At 45.9% G+C, this 23247-nt stretch overlaps 1 protein-coding gene across 2 annotated transcripts; it reads left to right on the top strand.

The window, feature by feature from the left end:
- The first annotated feature begins 328 nt into the window (after positions 1-328).
- LOC138521924 (serine/arginine-rich splicing factor 2-like) lies at positions 329-20532 on the top strand. 2 transcript variants are annotated; one of them, XR_011283175.1, is made up of 4 exons: positions 399-1021; positions 4936-5219; positions 5406-5534; positions 20143-20532. XR_011283175.1 is itself a non-coding variant. In XM_069635101.1 (3 exons), the coding sequence occupies exons 1-2, from the start codon at positions 654-656 to the stop codon at positions 5210-5212; spliced, it is 645 nt and encodes a 214-aa protein (XP_069491202.1). In that variant the 5' UTR covers positions 329-653; the 3' UTR covers positions 5213-5219; positions 20143-20532. The 2 variants fall into 2 exon arrangements, 1 of the variants encoding a protein (XP_069491202.1); XM_069635101.1 differs by lacking the exon at positions 5406-5534 and having other exon boundaries at positions 329-1021.
- Positions 20533-23247: the final 2715 nt, after the last annotated feature.

Below are 23247 nucleotides of genomic sequence, written 5' to 3'. Positions count from 1 at the left end.
CTTATTTTACCGGCCATCTTGGAAGGCTGGAAGTTCCAAATCCCGGTAAAGAAAATGTTCCGAAAAATCCCATGTTACTTACGTTTTGCTAACTATGTCACAGACCCGTACTGTTTATGGTTATTTTATTAAGCTTGTACATTGTTTGTGCGAACAGGTGTATTATTAGTTACAAATATATTTGCTTACAATAGCGATTTTCAACTCCGGCCAACAAAATGTATTATATATTATTACATTGTGGACATTTCTAACCTGGCTTGTATATATTTTCTTGCTCTTGTTTTTCAGTCTATACCACACAGAGGGTAGTTATCTGGAAGAACGCCTGTTGCTCTTCTCAGCCTGCTCATGGGGTCCTGCAATCGAGAGGCGTGGTTAGCCGCCATTTTGTATCCAGTGAAGTAATAGAAGCAGAGCGCGCGCGCTTTCTAACCGACCGTCGCCAGTAGAGCAGTCGGGGCTCCCCGAAAGTTGTAGCTTCGGCGCCCGTTTAAACGCTTGGACCGCCCCCGGGCGGCTCTCTGCTCAGCTAGACCGCTGTAAGAGCTTCTGGGTCTGGTCATCTAGTGTTATCATCATCACGCGCCCCTCAAGAGAGACGGCCTTAGCCCAGTCTGTCCCGCCTGATTCCCCTCAAGGGTTCCCCGGAGATGAGCTCCGGCCGGCCTCCGCCTGACGTGGAAGGCATGACGTCCCTGAAGGTGGACAATCTCACCTACAGGACGTCGCCCGAAACCCTCCGACGAGTCTTTGAGAAGTATGGCTGGGTAGGCGACGTTTACATCCCCAGCGACCGGTACACCAAGGAGAGTCGCGGCTTCGCCTTCGTGCGGTTCCACGACAAGCGTGACGCGGAGGATGCGATGGACGCCATGGACGGAGCTGTACTAGACGGACGGGAACTGCGCGTGCAGATGGCGCGCTATGGAAGACCCCCAGAGTCTCATCAGAGTCGCCGTGGCCCGCCGCCGCGAAGATACGGAGGCGGTGGAGGAAGCTACGGGCGGAGGAGTCGCAGGTGAATGGATATTTGAGTGTCGGAACAAAAGGCCCGTGAATGTGTTTTTAAGGTTTATAATTTAAATTTTATTCGGCCAATATACAAGTTGTGTTTGTGTCGTGTATTTTACAGTAAATATTTTCCTTGGATGGGCTAAAAAAGGACACTCAGAACAGGTGTCAAAAAAGATTAAAAGGAGAATGGAAACTGGACCGCATGCACTTTTCCACAGATGAATGAAGAAACCCACCAAGCTACGACATCGTCAACTTAATTGGGTCTCGCTTTTAAATGGGGCCTGCTAAATGGGGCCTGCAGAGCATCTCAAACCACCACAGTGATTCTTCTCCTTTAACACCTCCCTTTCCCATGGAAGGGCCTGGATGTAGGTTTGATGCATTTGAAAACAGTTTTAAGTCCTCCAACCACCTCAAAGACAAAATCGATACATAAATCTCCAACTTTATTCCTTACCCACCCGCCGTTTTACTTTAATCCTAAAAACAAGAGAACGCAGACATCCTTTCCAACAGTTGCAGGTCAAATTTGCATTCAGTCTCTTTTTCTGACACCAAAAGGTCAGAGGTGACCAGAGAAAGGATGCCCATGCCAGTTAGGGAAGAGGAACACAGTTCTCTTTGAGCTTAGATAATGATGCTGTAATGTCCTCGAGTGGCGTCTCACGTCTAGATTTCCTGGCAGGCATCGGGCACAATTCCTGAGCAGTCCTCATCCCACGTGTAGGCTAGGAGTTCAGGGAAAGGGACTGCACTCCTCTGCCAGGTGCAGCTGCTCCCTCTTTGTCTTTCGCTTTCTTTTTGGCTGCATCTTGCCTTTGTTTCCGTATAATGGCTAACCGCGCCAGATCTGCCTCTGCCTGGTCAGTCTTCCCCGCTAGATGCATGTTCATATACCACGCTTTAGCCTTCTGTTTTTCAATTTCTTCTTTCTCTGCTAGAAAGCTCCTTGGGGCCTTCCAAATGCAGCTGAGTACCCTTTTGGTTGTCGGAGCTACTCGATTGGGGTTCTCTGTTTATACCCTTCCATGCCTTTACGTTTTTGCTGGTAATCTTCGTCGTCTTCATCACTCTTGTCAGCATCTTTTCCTTCATTACAATACATAATTAATAATCAATGCATTCAGGCCCGTGAATGTATTGATTAGTGGTTGAGTGAAGAGTAGTCGCTGAGGGATATTTACGTATCCCTGTGCCCATGGTCACACTTGGCATGCATGTGCCTGCATGCACGCGCCGCACCCCGCAAGATGGCCGCCGGCCTTGAGGCAGCATTGGCGAGTAGTGTACGCGTGCTTGCCAAAATGGCCGCTGCAGCGACCCAGTCTTGCCAGGGTCGCTTATACGCGACTCCAGGCTTGTTTTTGTCCCAAGTCGCGTATAATATTGGCAGGTCGCAGTTTTTGGCCGCGTTTTTCCTTGTGTGCGTGTTTTTCTGCTTGTTTGCCAGTCCCTGCTCGACTTGGCCACAAAAATGCATATGCAACAAGGCGAACATGCCGTCCTCCCATAAGCAGTTCAGCACACGCTGTGAGGCTCGGGCCGATTTCCATTCTAGTCCTGGACGTGCTGTCTGCAGCCCCTTCATGACCTGCAAGCGCTCCCATTGCAGGTGTGTGCAGACCCTTCATGACCTGCAAGGACTCCCAGCGCTCCCATTGCAGGGTGTGTCTGCAGCCCCTTCATGACCTGCAAGGGCTCCCAACACGCTCCCATTGCAGGGTGTGTCTGCAGCCCCTTCATGGCCTGTAAGGACTCCAGCGCTCCCATTGCAGGGTGTGTCTGCAGCCCCTTCATGACCTGCAAGCACTCCGAGCACGCTCCCATTGCAGGGTGTGTCTGCAGCCTAGGAGTGTCACGGTATTAGTTTTATGACGGTACGATAACCTTCTTGTCAAATGACGGTATATCATGGTTATCACAGTATAGAAGGTGGAGTGAACTAATCTTAACAAATATTTTCTTAAAAGGTCATAAATTGTCAGATTTATCATCACAAACAAAACCAGGCACCGAGGGTCAGAATTGGGCTTTTCAACATACTTTCCACTGAAATGCCACCCCTTGCCTCCACCAAATACAAACGCATGTGTGGAGAACAGCTTTTCTTAAGTGGTCATTAAGGCTTTTAGCTTCCCCACTGGCTACTGGTGAAGATGAACATGTTGCCATATTGATAGCCTGCATGCCACAGATCAATGGAGGCTGATTGTAGTATACGCTTGTGCGCATACACACACGCGCACTCTTTACGTTACAGCCTTTCCAAATCAGATTGAAAAGCACACTTAACGGTATACCGGTATAAACAATGTGACGGTTATTATTGTTCAATTAAGTGGTTCACGGTATCTTTAACGGTATACCGTTATACCGTTACATCCCTACTGCAGCCGCTTCATGACCTGCAAGGACTCCCAGCGCTCCCATTGCAGGGTGTCTGTAGCCCCTTCATGACCTGCAAGGACTCCCATTGCAGGGTGTGTGTCTGCAAGCCCCTTAATGACCCGCAAGGACACTCCCAGCGCTCCCATTGGAGGTTGTGTGGGGGCATTTTGCATTGATGGGCTCTTTCAATATTAGAGACCCTTTGAAGACGCATTACCTAGCAAAGAGGTAAACAATTGCAGGGTATTTACTGCAAAACTTAGTTTAGTCATGATGGAAACAAGCATTGGCAATGCCAATAGTTTGGGTTTTTGTGTAGGCATGGGAAAGGCCTTTGGTAGGCCCTGCTGTCTTTAATGGTATGAACGGTAGCAGGTGCAAGTACCTGGGCAGCTAATGGCAGTGCCTGGCAAATGCCTGATACGTTGTTAAAAGCCCAAAACTGTTAACAGGTTTTCACTGAAGGGCACACACAGTGCTTATACCTTGATTGGCTGAAGGCAGACCAGGTTAAGACATTTTTATTACACCAGTTGCATTTACAGCTCAAATTAAGTCATTGTCTAGTGCAAAGTTTGATGTTAAGGCTTGATTAAAGAGAATTCAGAGTTCCCATGAGACAGTGTTTTGGGCACTACTGGTCATGTATGATGCTTATCTTCTCACTTGTGCTTTTGTTCATATAATATTTTTCCTGTGGGTTTAATTTTACCTTCTTGCGTAGTACATTGACAGGCCAACTCTAGCGTGAACCGGAAGACTGAGTCCGTTCACCAGTACTACCATAGCACCTGGCTAGTTCACTTGGGGAGTACAGGTCGATACTTTGTAAATGGCTATCCTTTTTCTTATTACCCCAAATACCAGAAAGAAAAGAAGGAAGATGGCAGGGGGGTGGGGGCTATGTTACGTGTGTTGCCATGAGCCAGTCCTGGATTTTCACTTTGCATACTGGTCCTTGTGGGCCTATACTTATAATGGGAAGAAGTACAATACCAGTCCTAGCATTTAACAGGAAATAACTGGACTCAGTGTCATGAAGGACATGGGGCTACTTGGCAGGTACCATCAATGGAGCCATGGACCAGAGGTGAGCGACGAATCAAGGACCAGAGCAGCCAAGGATCCCAAAAGCCAATGATGTGCTTTTATAAGTTGCACACATACAATAAATTAAAATGGACACCAATTGTTGGAAAATAACAATGTTAATGTTTTTTGTTAACATGTTTGTGCTCTGTATGGATTTGCTTTAGTTATTTTTCAACTTCTAAGACCTATCCAGTGCTTTAGAGGTGTGCTTTTTTTCAGCTTATTTGGTTGGGAGTGGGCTTGTTTTGAAGGGGCATTCAGCTTATTTTTCCTTCTGACCTGGCAACACTGCTGCAAGTCTTGTTAGGCGTAATACTCACTAGATGGTGGTTTATACGAGAGGGTGGCTGCACACATACAATGACTTGTTTCTTCTTAATTGGCAATGAAACTGCACAGCTTTTTTTTTTAACAAATAGTTTTTTTTTTCCCCAGCCCTAGGAGACGTCGACGCACCAGATCCCGCAGCAGAAGTCGCTCCAGGTCCCGCAGCAGACGCCGTTACAGCCGCTCCAAGTCAAGATCCCGTACACGTTCCAGATCCCGTTCCACCGCAAAGTCCCGGCCTGTCCGACGATCCAAGTCGAAGTCTTTGACGGTGTCGAGATCTCGCTCGCGATCCCGCTCCAGGGTCTCGCCCCCGCCGTGCAAGTCCAGATCGCCTTCCCCGAGCGCCCCAAAGTCGCCCGAAGAGGGAGCAGTTTCTTCATAGAAACATGGTAAGTAATCGACTGCGTGTGTTTTTTTTTTTTTGTTTTTTTTTTTTTTTCTCAGTCCATAATCGTTACATGCCCGCCAGCTTTCACTGCTGAATGTGTAAAATGTACACTTAACTTACATTTTAAAATCTTTTGCATACCTATTTGACTGTTTTTATCCACCATCTGCATTTTCCCCCTTTAAAGCTGCGGGTCTCCTGTTTGCGGGTCTCCTGTTTGCTAAAAGAATATTGGCAGTATTGCAGATTTGCAGATTTTGAACTGATCTGACCTGATCCTCCAGGGACCAGTTTCTGTGGGCGTATATTGGCGCAGGTTTGTCTTTACATGTTAAAGATGCACTATCCTTAATTTACCGGTTGTTGGGTGCTAGTAAGCAATGGCTTGAACTAACTTGATGTAAGTTATAGCAAAGAAAGCAACAGCAGTTATGCCCCTGCACTTTAAAGGCTGGGCGAAGGTTAATCTGAAAGTAGTGCCTTCCCGTATTCGGCCGTTACCAATTCTTCATTGGTCCGGAATCCAACGTAGTTGCGTTAATGCCTAGTGAAGACTGCGTTTCCAGTCGCACGTGTTTATGTATGCTTAAACCATGATATTGCTAGGTTGGATTAGGTACCAATGCAAGATTGGACACTATCGTGCCCCCAAACCTTTATGGCCTAAATTTACATAATGATCCACATACACGGTGTCCCTTGGGTACTTGGATAGGGAAAGGATGGTGCGTCTTTAAACACCTCCAACTGTTGGTATTCTGTACACAAGTTATTTGTCAGCCATAAGATTTACCTGACAACCAGTGCTTTAAGTGGGCCGGCCCCGGCAGTCTCCAAAAAGTGGGTTTGAGCCGGGGCCCCCTGGTCCTACCGCAACATTGGCGGGATGCATTATCCTGTCACAGCCGCTACGGGGGGTGCGCCTGCCATGAAGTCAGACGAGCTGACTGAAGTGCCAGCCAGCCACAGGGACGCTGTGGTTGGCTGCCACTTCCGTCATAGTAACTGCCCTTGGTGACCCCTCGTGCGAGAGGTCACCAGAGGCAGGTACTGTCCCTTTGATTCCCAAGGTCGCCGAGGCATGGCTACCTTATCGCCACGTGGGTGGTGGCCTAACCTCTCCATTGGTACAACCTCTGCGTAGCTTGGTATGGGCTGCATGTAACAACCCGGTTTCTATTAGTGTAACTAACTCGTGTTAGTTACAGTAATAGCACTGATAGAAATGTGTTCCAAGAGCTACAGTTGGGGACACAGACTGGGAGAACCTTACTGAAAGGATGTCACCTATTTTGCTCCCTGCCTTTCTAACTAGTCCTGTAACTAAGTAATACACTTACTACTTTTATATATACTGGTCTCCTGTGCCTTACCTGAATCCAGATGTCTTACCATCCCCGATACCACACGGTTCTGGTAACATTTTTACACGTTTAAAAAAAAAATGCGCCTCACGTGGCAGACGATGCTTTTCATGTGCCATTGTTGCTATTATTCCAATTTCTTGTAATTCAGTGAAGTGAAAGACTACAGATATCTCAATTGGCTTGGATATTTGAGGTAACATTCTAGTAGAATGGTTGGTGGAAAATGGACGTAAATTGAGCAGCCCAAATGTAATTGGCAGTTTCCCTTTTCCATATTTAAAAATTAAATTGGGTTTAGTTTCCAGCGGAATGAGCTCACTGTATAAAATGTGATTGTGGGCCATTGTCTAATCTCTTCTCTTGTGTATTTTTGCACAGTTGAGTAATGCTGGTTAGCTGTTAAGGTGGCATTTTGCAGTGCAGAGTGCTCGGCTGTTTCCGGTGTTCTCCTGGTTGCTCCTGTTAAAAGATGCATTGGCTTGCAGAAACAAAATGGCCATCCTGCTAATTTTTCCCTGACACCCCCCCCCCCCCACCTCAGGCCTCCAGATAAGTTGCGTATCATCCCTGTTTACGCATTTAATTATTGCAAATATGGAACATTTCTTGTTGCACTGCGTATTGTTTTACGTAGGGTTTTCACAGTATTTATTCATAAAGCTTCCCATTTCCTCCACTAGATGGAAATGCAGTCTGCATCATTAAACTCTACAAACTCTTAAACAGCACACCCGAGTTTCCTTTCGAGTTGGCTGGCATGGTAGGGGAAAGCAGTGTCTTTCATGGCCTTTACTAGGACGGTGGGGGGGATGGAGGGGACTGCCCTCGCCCTCAGGGGAGGCCTTGCAGCTGGGGTCAGATGCGCACTGTCAGCCTTGTTGCCGGTGTGTTTCCAGTCCACTGCTAGCCCGTCAGGCCGCACGAGTGGGACCCGACTGTGTGCAGTGCTTATTAGTATATAACACATGCACCCAGAGGGGTGACTGACAGCCCACATCATGTCACTTCGCTCGGTGCATGTATTATATACTATAAATCTATGATGCCTGCCCAGTGAGGGTCTGACAGTGTTTTGATATTTTTCAAACACTTACATTCATAGGTGAATGTGTAGTGACAGTTGCACCTCTTGCATCCAGGTGTAAAATGTGCGTTTTCCCCCTCCAAATGTACTTGGCAATGGTGAATGGTGTGCAATATTATACCTCCTAACACATCCTAGCAGTTCATGCACATCTGCATGAGTGAGGTAAAAATTTGGTGGTTTTCGGTCGTATTACTGCCAGCGCAATTACCGCCAGCGGTAATAGCGATCCAAAGCCCAATAAAGGATTTACTGCCCCCAGCAGCTCGTGATCTTGCGCCAATTGCGCCAGACCAACTTGCAGTAGCACTATTAGCGTTGGCCAGTATCCCAGCAGTATTACCGCAGAGATACCGCCCAACTTGTGATGAGGCCCTAAGTATTAAGCTTTTGCCAGGCACTGCTATTAGATGCCCAGGTACTCGGCCCATTTTGCACCTGCTTCTATCAACGGCCAGTTAATACCACTACGGCTGTGCCTGGCAAGTGCCTTTCCTGTGGATACATGCCTAACACTTGTTTACTCACACTTCCTCTGCAAGCAATACATTAGTCTTAATCTATAGTAATCTAGGCCCCAGAATTTTGAAAATGAAGCTGCGTATATAGCATGTTTACAAGTTACTTAATGGCAGAATATTTTCCACAAGTGTAACAAAATGACTAAAGGTAAGCCAGACAACTTTAATCTACAACTCTTCTGGTCTACGGGTCCGATTTTACGCCTGCCTTGGGTGTATGTGTTTGATATGTTTTACTCTCTTGTAGAGGAGAAAAATCATTTTTACTTTTGAAATTGCATTTACTCTCTTAATTTGAAAAATCATGCGTAAAATACTCCCACCTCAAAATCTTATCTGGAGCACTGCCTGTAGCGACCGGTCCTGGCGAAAACTCGCCCTGGCAAGATTTTGCGGATGGATGACTGCGCTTTTTCCAGTGCCGTGTAATCCCTACAAAACGAGACATTTCCTTAACAAACGCCTCTCCAAACAAAACACCTTTAGCCGCCTGTCCTGCTTCATAATTGGCGAGGCCCCCCAACTTGTTGTCGATCTTGATCAGCAAGCTCCTACGCCTCTCAGCTGATAAGGCACTGCTAGCATTTCCAAGAAAGCAGACCGCCCTCTGTGCCCAGCTGGCAAGCGTACCTGGAGCTACCAGAACGCCCGTATCCTGGCCCTCTCAGCCAGAGCCAAAATCTTGGCGAGGGGACCCGCCATATCCAAAACTTTGTCCTGGCAGGACTTCCAGGCTCGATCCACACCTCATCTAACACCCTTCGTGGCCTTAGTCACGAAGGTGACCATTTCAGCATCCAGCTCCGGTGTGTCCATGACTTTTATCCGGAAGCTCCGGCCTCGGGCACTCCGCTCTCATCTAGAACCGCTCCTCTCTTTCCAGAGGCTTGCGAATTCTTGCTGCCATATATTGCGCCACTCTGGGAGAAGGTATCCAGTCAGCGGACATCGGGTGCCTTATGCTTTCAGGGTCAAACATGTCATCCACGTCTCCCCTTCCTCTGTATCCTGATCCATTCTGTCCTCGCTGTCCACTGAGTCTTCCTCCTTGAGGTCCTCCCCGGCCTCCTCCTCTTCATCATGTGAGAATTCTCTGCCCTCTTAATCGTCCCCTGTGTTTCGGACCCCTGGGGTAGGGGGTCCGAGGTCTGGCACCGCCGATCTACCCAGAAAAGCCACTTTTAGCTTATTAAAAGGGTCGGCAACCTCTCGGGGCTTTGATTGCACCCCAACTATCTGACCCGGGGGAGAGGGGTGGAGTAGTAGAGTGGGGCCTTTCCCGGTCTTATCCACCCCCTTATTTATTAGCAGCTGCCCGCTTCTCCGGCGGACCTTGAGATGTGCCCTCGCCAGGGCTGAGCTCTAGCTTTTCGTTTAGGGACTGCAGTCGTGAGGAGGGATTCCAGTGCCTGCAGGCGATCCTGGATGGGTCTCACACCTTGAGAGACCGCTATCGCCAGCGAGGACCCAGAGATGGATCCTTATCTGCCTCCCACTCTTCCTCACTATAATCTGGAGTAGAACTAGTTTCCTCCATCAGAGCAAACCGATTCGCTGGCGATAGTTGTCTCTCAAATAATAACTTTGGCGACTCTTGTACATGGCCTTCAAATGATAAAATATTTGTTTTTAAACGACCATCGCATTACACATATTAGACCTAGAGAGTCTAACAAGGGTTTTATTGTGCACAGTGCATTGCATTACCACGTAGAAAACGCACAAAAAAAGCTTTGTTGTGAGCAAAGTGGCAAAGACAATACTGGGGAATGTCGGAATAAAACAAGTGGACCCCTCGTTCCCCACCTCAAACCCTTAAATAGGGATGTGTGGGTCGGTGGGTATAACATTTTATGAATTTGTGAAGCTTCATTTAACTGCAGCACATTTATAAATATTGTGTACTGTTATTTGTTATAATGGCGGAAGCCGAATAAAATAGTCGGGCCTATGGGGGATTTGAAACCACAAAGTGCAGGCTGACTCCATGTGAGGGGCCATTATTTAACAGCATAGCACAAAACCTTTGTCGTGGTAAGTAGGCTTGTAATTTTCATCCCAGGCAGCTGACATGCACGATAGTTTTATTAAATTTGTGCTGAGCAGCACACTATTCTCCTAATGTTCCAAAGGGCATATTGATACATTGATACTGTTGCCAACCGGAGCAATGGTTGACATTTTTCAAGCCCTAATAGTCCGTACATGTTTATAGGGGCTGAAATACTCTGAGGAAGGGGCTGCTGGTTGTGGAGATTGCAGATGAGGGGTTAACGGAGCAGGTTTAAGACTACCTTTCTACTCTACATTGCAGAGAGCGGACCAACATTGGGAGTAAACACATGCATCGTATGCTTTTATTTAGGCAGTGGGGTGGGCACCTCGGATTCCATCTCTAAGTATTGGTTGTGCAAGTGAATCTGCAGAGCAAACAAAGTAAAAGATTACATTGAGTCTTGTGAGGGCGCGGGGAAGGAAGGAACATGTAGGAGGGTTTTCATTTAAATAACGGGCTGGGGCTGTCGAGCGGGTCCAAGCACAGATTACATCTGCCCGGATGTAAAGGTAGCATTTAAAGGGAGTTTTTCAGCTTATTCATAAGCACAAGAGCCAACAAAAGAACACTATCAACGGCAGCTGCATCACACATGCAGATGTGCATGAACTGCTAGGATATGTTAGGAGGTATAATATTGCACAACGTTCACCATTGCCGAGTATATTTGGAGAGGGAAACGCACATTTTACACCTGGATGCAAGAGGTGCAACTGTCAATACAAATTCACCTATTAATGTGTTTGAAAAATATCAAAACACTGTCGGACCCTCACTGGGCAGGCATTATAGATTTATAGTATATACTACATGCACCGAGCGAAGTTGTGAAAACAGAGAAATAATATGAGGCCGGGAAGTCCAAAAAGAAACACACCAACCCAGGTTGCGAGTGCTTTATTTCAAGCTACAACAGTTACCAAGTCAATTGACAAACGGATAGCTATTCGGCTCTCAGAATAACATAACAAACTTCAACAAGGGTTCGATGGTGTTAGTGGGAGACCGCATATTGGAATACACAGGCCTCTAATACAATTTGTCCAGCCCATGGCAAACCCTCTTGCGGGTTAACCATTCTGCGAAATATTTAATCCTGGTCTTAGGGTTCCTTGCCAGGTCAATCCTTTAATATATGCATTTCGATTAGTTTCGCTGATCTAAGTAGTACATTTACATATAGGTCAACGGTAGGACAAGGTCTCTGTTCGCGACCCCGACAAGTGGCCTGCAGGCATATTAATTATTCAGTTGTACGGAGGTCACAACGGCCAGAATCTTACTCGGAATGTCATTTGGCCTCCATTTTGATGTTCAGGGTGACTTCTACATAACAAGAGAACCTAAAAAGGCGGCTCAATCCAAGATGGCGGCTTACATGTGTTTTATTCTTTCAGGTGTCAATCTTCTCCCCTCCTTTGACAGGAGATAGCCTAAATAGGCGACCTCCTGACAACAATATTGAAATTTCTTAAGCGAAGCTTTATGACCATGTTCAGCCAAATGAATAAGCAACAATAGTGCCTTCTTTACAAGCACTTTCAGAATCTGCAGCTAAAAGCAAGTCATCAACATACTGAAGCAGTGTACAAGTAGATGGCAATTCAAGGGTGTCAAGCTGCTCTTTCAAAGACCTACTATAAATGCTTGGACTTTCAGTATAACCTTGAGGTGCACGAGTAAATGTGAACTAACGTCCCCGCCAGGTGAACGCAAACAAATATCTACTATCCTTGTGTATAGGAATACTGAAGAAGGCATTCTTCAGATCCACAACACTAAAGTGAGTAGCTGTAGCAGGGATCATCATTAATATCGTTGTCACATCAGGCACAATTGGAAATTGTGGGGCGACAACTTTATTAATAGCGCGTAGATCAATTATGAAACGGAATGGGATTGCATTGTTGCCTTTCTTGTACACTGGTAAAATCGGGCTGTTACATAAACTACCTGCAATCTCTTCGATCTCCTCGATACACAAAATCGGAGACCATGCACTTCAAAGCATGCTCGCCCTCAACTGATATTTTATATTGCTGAATGCGTGGTAGTTTAACTCCATGTTTCAAAACTATTTTAACGGGTTCAACCTGTAGTACCACAACATCATTGTCGTCAACCGCCCACACACAAACATTCCGGGACAACGCTAAACTCGGGCGGCAATGGTCGAGTCAAAAACTGAGAACTGGGAAGTTGCTGTGGTGAAACAGTCAGTCACATTCTGTCAGAGGAACAATGAATTACTGCATTTAGTTTTTTCAACAGATTTAACCCCAGCAAATTCTCTCCACAGTTTGAAGTCAAGAGGAATGGACAGTGGTCCGTAAAGGGACCCAAAGAAACAGGCATTGGCGAAGAAACCGGACAAGCAACTGGTATGCCAGAAAACCCTACAGAAACATTAGATTGCCCTGACAGTGGAATGTTTGGAACCCGAGCACGATCAATGGAGCACTTCTGTGCTCCAGTGTCTATCAAAAACTGATGTTTCATATTCCCCACTAACAATTCAACGTAGGGACCTTTTTGACTAACAGGAATAGGTGAAGTTTCCAAGCCCTGCTTCGGGCAATCCTAACGAAATAAAATGTCGTCGGAAGGAAGCTCTTCAGAAAGGTAAGCAGCAGAAGGGTGATTTCTCGTGTCCACACTCGAAGTCTGATTATCCCGTGAAAAAGGTTGCTGAGGATCTTGTGAGAACTGACCTCTATCAGGGCCCCCCACTCCGGGGCGACGTCTAGGTAGTCTACCCATACTCCCAAATGTGGTGTTTGACCTCTGTCGAAGGACGGGGCACTGTGCACGCCAATGACCTTCCTGGCGGCAATAGGCACATTGATAAATATTCACAGGTCCCAAGGGGACGTTCCCTTTCGGAACACACTGACCTCTGGTCTATGAATTACCTCCTCTGGGATTTCTAACAATTTGCTGTAACAATACTTTAGTCTTCAAATCTCCTTTCCTCTTCTCTATTCTCTTTTTCATTATTAACACGGTTCTCATAATACTAAGCCATGTGCAAAACTTCAGATTGGGATTTCGCCTGCCAAGCGCTCTGAGGACATAATCTGTGACTGGATGTCGGGCAGCAATTCACGTACAAATTTGTCCACAAATAACCTTTTCCCAGACTCTGCCCAAGTCCTGTCCACTGAAGTCAGAATACCTGTTCGAATCGATTAAAGAATTCGGTGGCACCTTCAGATTTTCCTTCAACACAGGCCGTAAACTTGTCCCAAATAATTCTTTTCTCAGGAATTATGGTTTTCAATTTTGCGACAATTCTATCAGGCAACGTGAGTATTACCTGAGGTGGTTTCTCATCAGCTGGTCTTTCCCCATCAAACCTAGTTATGTTAACCCACGTATCTCCCAACCCTGGCACATCGTCTATTGTTCGAACATGCTTCCATAAATCTACGGGCAGGAGTACAGGGAATAGCAAGTCAATATCACTTAGGGTGAACACAGAGGATTGTACATGATGTCCACAGCGGGTGCACCTGTCCCAACGTTAGCGGAAATCTCAACCTTTGGGACAAATGTCAGAGGAACCTCTCTCATTGGCAATTGAGATATAGGTAATTCCGATCGCTTACTAAGCAACAGAGCCAGGTCGAGCGCTAAGGCAGCCGAGTGTCGGGCGAAAAAGCCCTCTTACAAATACCCAATAACTCTATAGGACAACTAACCACCTTCCTTACATATTCATCCTGCAGGTACTGTACCATTACCTGAATCACCTTCCTCTGCATTTCTACTGTATACTATACGTGTCGTCCGGCGGTATCGATGAATCCAAGATCCATCGAATTGCATCTTTGGTACAAATTCGTACTTCCTCAGATGCCGATTTACGACACGGAAGGAACCGTTTCTGTACATGCATACTGTCGTCTTCACCATCCTCATCCCGTAATCTTTCCAAGTTCCTCCTATACTCAACCTCTCAACATGACCATGTACTTTCTCCTCAGTGTCCCTCGAAAGCGCTAAAGTATTTAGATCCCTCAACCCTTCTGGGAGATCCGTATTATGTAATCTATCCCACATTACACATGAATGAGTCCCCAAACCTTCAATAAAAACATTTTTCTCGGGAAAATTGCCCATATTTGATGTAGAAAAAAAGTCAGCTTGATCACCTCTTTCCATACAATGCTTAGCCCATGCAAATAATTCCTGTTTCTTTTCTGCAGAGACAGTATTTCGAGTAACAATCTTTGACCCCGCACCCTGATCAACTTCAGTCAGTACAGAACCACTTGGGAGCGGAGGTGCGGGCAAATTCAATGGAGGTGCGACTATCGGCGGAAGGGGTGGTAGAGTAGGTGGAGGAACAGCAACTAGAGGAATAGGAACAATAGGTTGTACAGGGGGAACAGGACTAACAGCAGGAATGGGCAGAGCACCAGGGAGAGGATCATACGAAGGTGCCGCAGAGGCACCAGGCCTGCTGCGTTCGTTTAACAATTTATCAATAAATTCTTCGGAAACAATCTTTAGAGGGATAGATTTTCTGGATACCGAGTGAGAAAGCCCTATCCATATTCTTGATTGACTCTGAATGTTTTTCCTTATCATATAACAACGCCTTTTCGGCATTCGTTTTATGACGGCGTGCATGTTTATCCCTACTTTTAAGCTGCTGCAACGCTTCTTTTTTCCAATTCTGCAAAACATCAAATGCCACAGGTCTGGCCGCCTTCTTTAACAAGACCAATTCTAGGTATTCAATACGGGGGATCTCGAAATTACCATTGATTGGCCACTGAAATTCGGAGGCATGTCTGGTTTGTCTGTGCCAAATATCATTAAATACTATACTTCCAATGCCATGCTTACAGTACATAGTACACGCCGGCGATCGCTGCTGAACAGAGCCCTAAAGCAGCTAGACAATTTCCCAGGCATTTCACAAAAAATTGGTGTTACCTGGTCAATAATTGTGTCTGCAGATACAATACGCCAAATTCAAATTGTCAGGGTTAAATTAAGAGCTGGGCCACGACTACACCTGACCAAACTAAGGAGGACCGTACAGTTTACCAAAGAACTTACCTAACGAATTTTACCTTGTGTTTGGTGGTTTCGTCAAATCTCCCCGCCTCAAAAATGGACCCTCGTTAAGATGCCGTGTCAGACCACACGACTATCATCCAAGGATCGGATCGTGCAGCGCTGCCGAGGTATCGTGTCTCGTTTGGTCGGGCCCGCAGTATCACACCGTCCGATCCCGGTTCGATAGTCTGCGTCAATCCTTCAATGATCCGGCATCAATCTTGAGGGTCCCTATTCGGGCGCCAACTGTGAAAACAGAAATTATGAGGCCGGGAAGCCCGAAAAGAAACACCAACACAGGTTACAAAGAAACATACAAGTGCTTTATTACAAGCTACAACAGTTACCAAGTCAATTGGCAAATGGATAGCTATTCGGCTCTCAAAATAACATAACAAACTTCAACGAGGGTTCGATGTGTTAAATGAGAGACCGCATATTGGAATACCCGGGCCTTATACAATTTGTCCAGCCCTTGGCCGACCCTTATGCGGGTTAACCATTCTGCGAAATATTTAATCCTGGTCTTAAAGTTCCTTGCCAGGTCATCCTTTTAATATATGCATTTCGATTAGTTTCGCTGATATAAGTAGTACATTTACATGTAGGTCAACGGTAGGACAAGGTCTCTGTTCGCGACCCCGACAAGTGGCTTGCAGGCATATTAATTATTCAGTTGTACGGAGGTCACAACGGCCAGAATCTTACTCAGAATGTCACTTGGCCTCCATTTTGATGCTCAGGGTGACTTCTACATAACAAGAGAACCTAAAATGGCGGCTCAATCCAAGATGGCGACTTACATTGGTTTCTCTATGGTCAAGACCTTGCCATGGAGTTTGTTCGCACATGATGTTTAGACAACTTGGCGTAGGCCAATACACATACAATAGGAGGCATAATATTGTTTCTATTCCGACAAAGTGACATGATGTGGGCTGTCAGTCACTCCTCTGGGTGCATGTGTTATATACTAATAAGCACTGCACACAGTCGGGTCCCACTGGTGCGGCCTGACATACCAGCGGTGGACTGGAAACACACCAGCAACAAGGCTGACACAGTGGCATCTGACCCCAGCTGCAAGGCCTACCCTGTGGGCGAGGGCTGGGGCAGTACCCCTGCCCCCACCGTCCTAGTAAAGGCCATGAAAGACACTGCTTTCCCCTACCATGCCAGCCAACTCGAAAGGAAACTCGGGTGTGCTGTGAGTTTAATGATGCAGACTGTAGTGCCATCTAGTGGAGGAAATAGGAAGCTTTTTTTATGAATAAATACTGTGAAAACAATACGCAGTGCAACAAGAAATGTTCCGTATTTGCAATAATTAAATGCGTAAACGGTGATGATGGGCAATTTATCTGGAGGCCTGGCTACAGGGGTCAGGCGGCCAGTCGTTCCTTTTCAAGATGACCCCAAGGACCCAGGGGCCCCAGGTCTCAATATTGGGAGAGCAGACAGCCTGACGCTTTCTTTCCCAGCAGAGGGAGAAGTTCTCATGGGAGAAGAGGCAGAGGAAATTTACCCAGTTCTGCCGGAGGTAAGAGTTCAGAAGGTCTACCACAGAGTTGGGGGACGCACAGCTTTGCGTATAGACGTGGCGCGCGATATCAGGCTATGCTTGGGTCTTGCAAGCCGTAGTGGGGCTTGAGCTAGTGTTTGTGAGCATTCCGCATCAGGACAAATTGCGGTGCATAATGAGATTGGCCAAGGAGGTAGAGTAATTACTCGAGAGCTGTGTGCGCTAGTAGAGAAAGGGGCAATAGAAGAGTGTTCCAACGAGTTGGTCCGTTTTTACAGCAATATGTTCCTTGTCCACAGGAAAGGGAAATCCAGGCCTGTAATTTAAAGGAATTGAACGGGTGGTTGGTTTACAGGCATTTCAAGATGGAGGGAATTCACCGCTTAAGATTTGCTTTGCAAGGGAGACTGGTTAGCAAGGCTAGATTAGGACGCCTATCTCACCATTCCCATAGAGCAGAAGTTCAGGGATTAGCTCGGATTCTTTTGGAAGAAGCGGAGTTGGCGCTTCGCATATCTACCTTCGGTCTAGCCTCAGCGCCCTGGGCTTTCACCAAGGTGATGAGACCCATGGCGGTAGCTATCAGGAGCAGAGGAATAAGAATTGTGTATCTAGATTATATTTTGATTCTGGGCCAAAGCAAAGAAGTTTTGAAGGAGCAGGTCAGTTGGGTCTGCGATCTTCTGTCTTCTCTAGGTTTCTTGATCAATCAGGAAAAGTCAGAGCTTGATACGAGACAGAGGATGGAATTCCTAGGGTTTGTAGTAGATACCAGGAAGGCTACATTAGAGTTGCCCAAGCAGAAATTGAGAAGTATAAAGAGCTGAGATTAGCATTGGGAAAGGGAAGTCATTTCTTTGCGAAGTTTGGCGCGATTAGGTCTTTTGACGTCTTCTATTCAGGCAATATTTCCGGGGCCCTCTGCATTATCGAGTGCTCCAGAGGTTGAAGATCAGACACCTGCGAGGGGGTGTAAGATATCACCAGCTAGTTCCGTTGGACGAGGAAGGAAGAGTAGAGCTGAGATGGTGGCTTCAGAATATGGAAGCGTGGAATGGCGGGGCCATTTTCGGGGATGTGCTGGAGTTGATAGTCGGATGCAAGCAGAACCGGTTGGGGTGCCAGATGTGATCAGATGCAGACAGGGGGTCCATGGTCAGAGGAGGAACTGAGACTACATATAAATTGTCTGGAGTTATTAGCAGGTTCGTTCGCGGTGCGCATGTTAGCAAAGGACAGGGTGAATTGTTGAATTCTATTGAGAATGGACAATATATCAGCAGTCCGTTATATAAACAAGTTGGGAGGTACGAAATCGAAGATGTTAGTGGAGATGGCGAAGGATTTTTGGCATTATTGCCTACAAAGGAAGTTAGTGGTGACAGCGGAGTATCTCCCAGGAGTCCAGAATTCCATAGCGGACTGGAACTCCAGGTATCTAGCGGACTCCAGCGACTGGAGGTTACACAGGAGAGTGTTCGAGCAGTTGCAGGATCTATGGGGGCCGATGGAGATAGACCTTTTCGCCTCCAGACTGAACACGCAGCTACAGAAATTTTACAGCTGGAGGATAGACCCAGAAGCTTTAGGGACGGATGCGTTCTTACAGTTGGAAGGGTGCTCTGCATTGTGCATTTCCTACTTTAGTAATGATAATGAGGACCCTGGCAAAGGTACGTCGGGAGTGTGCGGAAGTAGTCATAGTGACGCCATGTTGGAGATCTCCAGCTTGGTTTCTGACTCTGATGGAACTTTCTTCGGATTTTCAGAGGTTGATTCCGTGGGAAGCGGACCTGCTTTGCAACCCGTCGGGTCAGACACATCCCTTAGTTCAGAAGGGGGAGTTGCTGTTGTTAGCTTGCAGGATTTCAGGAGAAGTTGGGAGCTGCCAGGCCTTTCAGAGAGGCTGCAGGTTGTATCAGATTCATGGGCTCCCTCTACCCTTAGGAGCTATCATTCCACTTGGGAGAAATGGGCAGGTTGGTGCAAGTTGCAATGTATTAATCCCATTTCGGCCCCGTTAGTGCAGGTGTGAAATTTTCTGGCAGAGATGGCGACAGTTGGTAAAGCGTTCAGAAACCTAGGGGTGTATAGATCAGCTATTTCAGCGGATCATGCAAGGTTTGAGGGTCGTCCTATAGGAGAACATCCTACAGTGGTGCGGCTTTTGAGAGGGGAGAAGTTAAGGAAACCACCAGTTCCTAGATACTCAAGTCATGTGGGAAATCGAGACAGTCTTCCGTCTATTCAAACAGTGGCCGGACAACAATTTAACGCCTAAGCATTTATCGTGAAAATTAGCGATGTTGTGTTTAGTGTCTTGTAGAAGGGTTTCTGATGTGAAAGCTTTAGCGATAGACAGAAATTTTCTATCCAGAAGGAGTAGCATTTCAGATGGCGCAGAGAACTAGAGCGCTTCTTCGATTATCATATCCTTCCTTTCCGGAGGAGCCCAAGCTGTGTGTAGCACGTTGTATTAAGGAGTATGAGAGTGACGGAAAGTGGTATCAGGTAATATTATCCCCATATATATGGTCGCCGTAAATAAAATCGCCGGGAAAAGGGCGATATTATTTGCGTGACAATATATATGGGGACAGGGGCAAAAAAAAATTGGGGGTTGCGGGGGTGTCCCCCCGCATGTTCCATGCAATAATGTTGCCACAAAAAACTGCCATTTTTCGGTGATTTTTTGCATGGCGAAATTTTTGTGGCGACATTATTACATGGAACCCGGAAAGTGTGAGACCTGTCGAGTACGTCAGTTGCTTATAGCTCGTAGGAAGCCCTTTCATGCCATAACGTCGGCCACCATTTCTAGGTGGGTTCGGGAAGTTATGTGCTGGGCTGGTGTTGACTTTCGCATGTTTGGAGCGCATTCAGTGAGGGGAGCGATGGCTTCCAGGGCCTTCGTAGCTGGAGTGTCTCTGCATGATATTTTGAAAGCAGCAGATTGGTCTTTAGAATCTACTTTTAGGCCTTTCAAACCAGTATTCTTTGGCCAAGATGGTGTTGGACAGCTTTGAACAAGCATAATGCTCGCCTCTGGTCTTGTCATAGAATGAAGATTACCAATGCGGCTAGCGCGGGTAGTCTTGATTCTATTAAAGACACGGAGGCGAGCATTATTCCCGCCCTGGTACGGGGGATGAGGAATGATTGTATAGATCATTTTGATTTTAATGTTGGTGATTTAAAGCAAGATGTGGAATATGTTATTATTAATCTTGTTATTGTGTTGAAGTCTTGTGACTGGAGATAGAGTACTCCTGCCCTAATAATGTACTTCTGATTTTGGTTTTAGGAGAAGAGAGCAAAAACAGTTGAGAAAGAAGGTATTTTGGAGGAGAGAAGAAACCATTGAGCATGAGAAGTTGTGTTAATGGTTCCAGTTATGTCGCAGAAGTTTGCAGTTTGGTTGAACCATCAAAGAAAGAGGAAGGAGTCTGGAGCGGGAAGTGAGATAAGGACAGATGCAACAACGGATTGGATCTAAGGAAGGGTTCAAAACTACAAGGACTTTGCAAGATTTTGGGGGTTGTAGTTTTTTTTTTTTGTCTGGGGATCTGGTTTTTTCTCCTATTTTGGGATTATGATGGTCAAAACAAAAAAAACATTTTTTTAAGTTCAGTTTTAAAGTTCAGTTTTAATAGCTGCTATTGGAAGTGGCAATAAAAGAGATGAGCAAATGGAATCAAGACTAGCCACATTGGTAATCTTCATTGTAGTTCTGGTATCCATCTGTGCTGGTTATCTTCTGAAGACTTAAAACTGACCTGGATTGTCTGAGTTTGCCTGGCTCTGAGTTACCTATTGAGTTAATTGGGGGAAGACTGAAATTCTCCCTGGTGAGGTCATAAAATCTGCCATTTATTCCATTCAGACCAATGTACTGGAAAATATATGAAGGGTAGTACATTTGGGGGCAGGGTAACAGTCTGCGATTGCATTGTGGACCTGTGTGTTCTTGTCTATGTTCACCCTGCAGTGCTACTATTAAAGACTTGACCAAACAACCTCACCAGAGATAGTCCCACATCGGTTTTCCGCAACAATTTTGGTGCCTTTAGTCTCATATTTCATTGGCTGATGGGGACCCCAGAGGAATCGCAGGTAAGCCCTTCCGTGAGAGAAGGCAATACGATTTGCCTTAATGGGCATCTCACAGAAGGGAACGTCCGTGGTTCAGGCAGCCTTTGGTCAATTGAAGAATGAGGCCGTTTTCTTCATAGGACGGTTCAGTAAATATACAAAATTGCAATGTTTGTCTTTATTTGCTTTGTCTGTCTCTGGGAATAGTTATTCTGGGTCTGTCTGGAAGAGTGCTCTTAAAACCCCACTTGGGCAGGGACAGTTGACTGTCAGTAGTATTAAGCACTTGCATCCATACACTATAGTCTAAAAGGGGTTTCCATAGTGTAGCAAGTCAGTATTCTTGCAAACATTTTTCCTAGTTAAATGTAAAAATAAAAAGAAGTCCTCAAATAATTCTGGACAGCCTCACACCTGTCCTGCAAGCCTCCCCAACAAAACTGTGAATAGGTTGTCTAATAGGGCAGGCAGCAGAGAATATCATACAGGTGCCAAAAGGTGACCAGTGTGAAAGTGCTTGCTCTCTGCACTTCCCAAACACAATTCATTTGTGCAGCCATAGTCTGGCTGCTTTGACATATGTGGCTTTGGTGAACACTTTATTTCTGTTTCTGCTGAGTAACCTCACTTTCAGTGTTCTCCGGTGAAGGCGCCAGTGTCGGGGACACTCAATTGAGTTGCCCCAGTTCCAGTGGCTTTTTGTAAAGGAGACCCTAGTGAAAGACACTTGTCCTTTCACTGTTTTTCTATTTCTGTTCTTTCTAGCCTAGCAAGGGGATTGGATCAGGCTCATCTATTGTTTGCCCTTATGTGAGTGTAACCCTTGTCTCCTTCCCAACATAGATCATGTTTTTAGACAATAGCATGGGGCATGGTACATGAGCAGTCGTCATGAGCTGGTGTCGGGTTAGGCAGCGTCCCGCCACTATAGCATGGGGCATTGCAAAGAGCGGCACAAACTTCCTCATGAGCCAGTCCTTGTCTTAAACTTGGGAGAATAAAAACAATCAGTTGAAGAAAGTGCCACTTCCTCCTAAAGGGAGTGCAGCTTATTTTATGTACAGAAGTTATTCACTCAAGATTTTTACTTTTCTGTATCAATTGCACTATTTTTCACGGTATTACAACACAATGCATTTCCCAGAAGAAGGTACATTCAATCTTGTTAAGATTGTCTATCTCAGGGGAGCGCTAGAGTCCCTGGGATTGAAGGTCCATCAAAGACAGTGGAATGTTGAGTGGCTACCAAAAGACCCCCGAATGAAAGATCAGAGGCGTGTAGGATGCCCATGGGACACTCCAAGAACCGCTGAAAGGGTTAAAAGCAAAACAAGAAAAATGTCAGTCCCTAAAAGTAGAAAAGACTCCAGTTGGCTTTATCTGCCACTCCAGGGGTATCTGTAATGAAAGGACTACTCCTCTACAAGAGTACAGTGGCTTAAACTCCAACTCAACCCACACTATTATTAAACCAACAGTGACACCAATGATAATGGTGAAAGAGGCACAGCCTGAGCGGTATACGTCCTTCTACTCTTTGGTAGTGTAGGCTGAAGACAAGGTATGACTTCAGGAGGGGTCTGGACTGATAGCAGTAGCAACCCAAACAGCTTTAGTGCAATAGTTCCAAAATAAAATAATGCCGGTTAAGACTGATTTTTCTATACTCTGGCCTGGTGGACAGATGTATAGAAGGCCAACCTATATTGTGACAGGGACAACTCTGGGAAGCTGTAGCCAAACCAGTTTAAGGTAGCAGTGACAGGCGGTCTAGGCTAAGTTCTTCAGAGGGGTGAGCGTGTAAAGGGTCCACAAAGAGGTCACACAATGGGAGTCACAAATTCCACTTAGACAGGATGTATAAAAAATAGTTATTTAATTATAGCCAAACACACTATAAGAAAAATGAATACAAGCAGGTACTTATCAACCAATACCATCAAACTAAAATACATATATACAGTCACAGGTTAAAGTGCATAATACAAATCAAAATACTCCTGTAAGGGAATGAATAGGTGAGTATCACACACAAAAAGGTCCACAGAGATGATCCCTAACTAATATTGTCCAACCCTAAATTGCCTGGGCCCTTGTGCCCTATTGTTCAGGATACAAAGACACAGAACTCAGGAGGCAGTAGAAAATGTAGGTAGGGTCTCTGGGGTCCAGTGATGCATTCATAGAGCCAGGGTTCAATATAGACAAGTGCCCAAAATTACCCCCAACAGTCAGAAGTCTTGTCAAGGCAGGTAATGGCAAACCCAATAGTGTTAGAATAAAGGTTATTATAAGTCCATTGACTTATAATGGGAGT

This window comes from Ambystoma mexicanum, chromosome 13, assembly GCF_040938575.1.
Source record: "Ambystoma mexicanum isolate Mex_15411 chromosome 13, UKY_AmexF1_1, whole genome shotgun sequence".
Taxonomy (NCBI): domain Eukaryota; kingdom Metazoa; phylum Chordata; class Amphibia; order Caudata; family Ambystomatidae; genus Ambystoma; species Ambystoma mexicanum.
The sequence above is the reverse complement of the archived record's forward strand: the minus strand, read 5'-3'. Positions and strand labels throughout refer to the sequence as shown.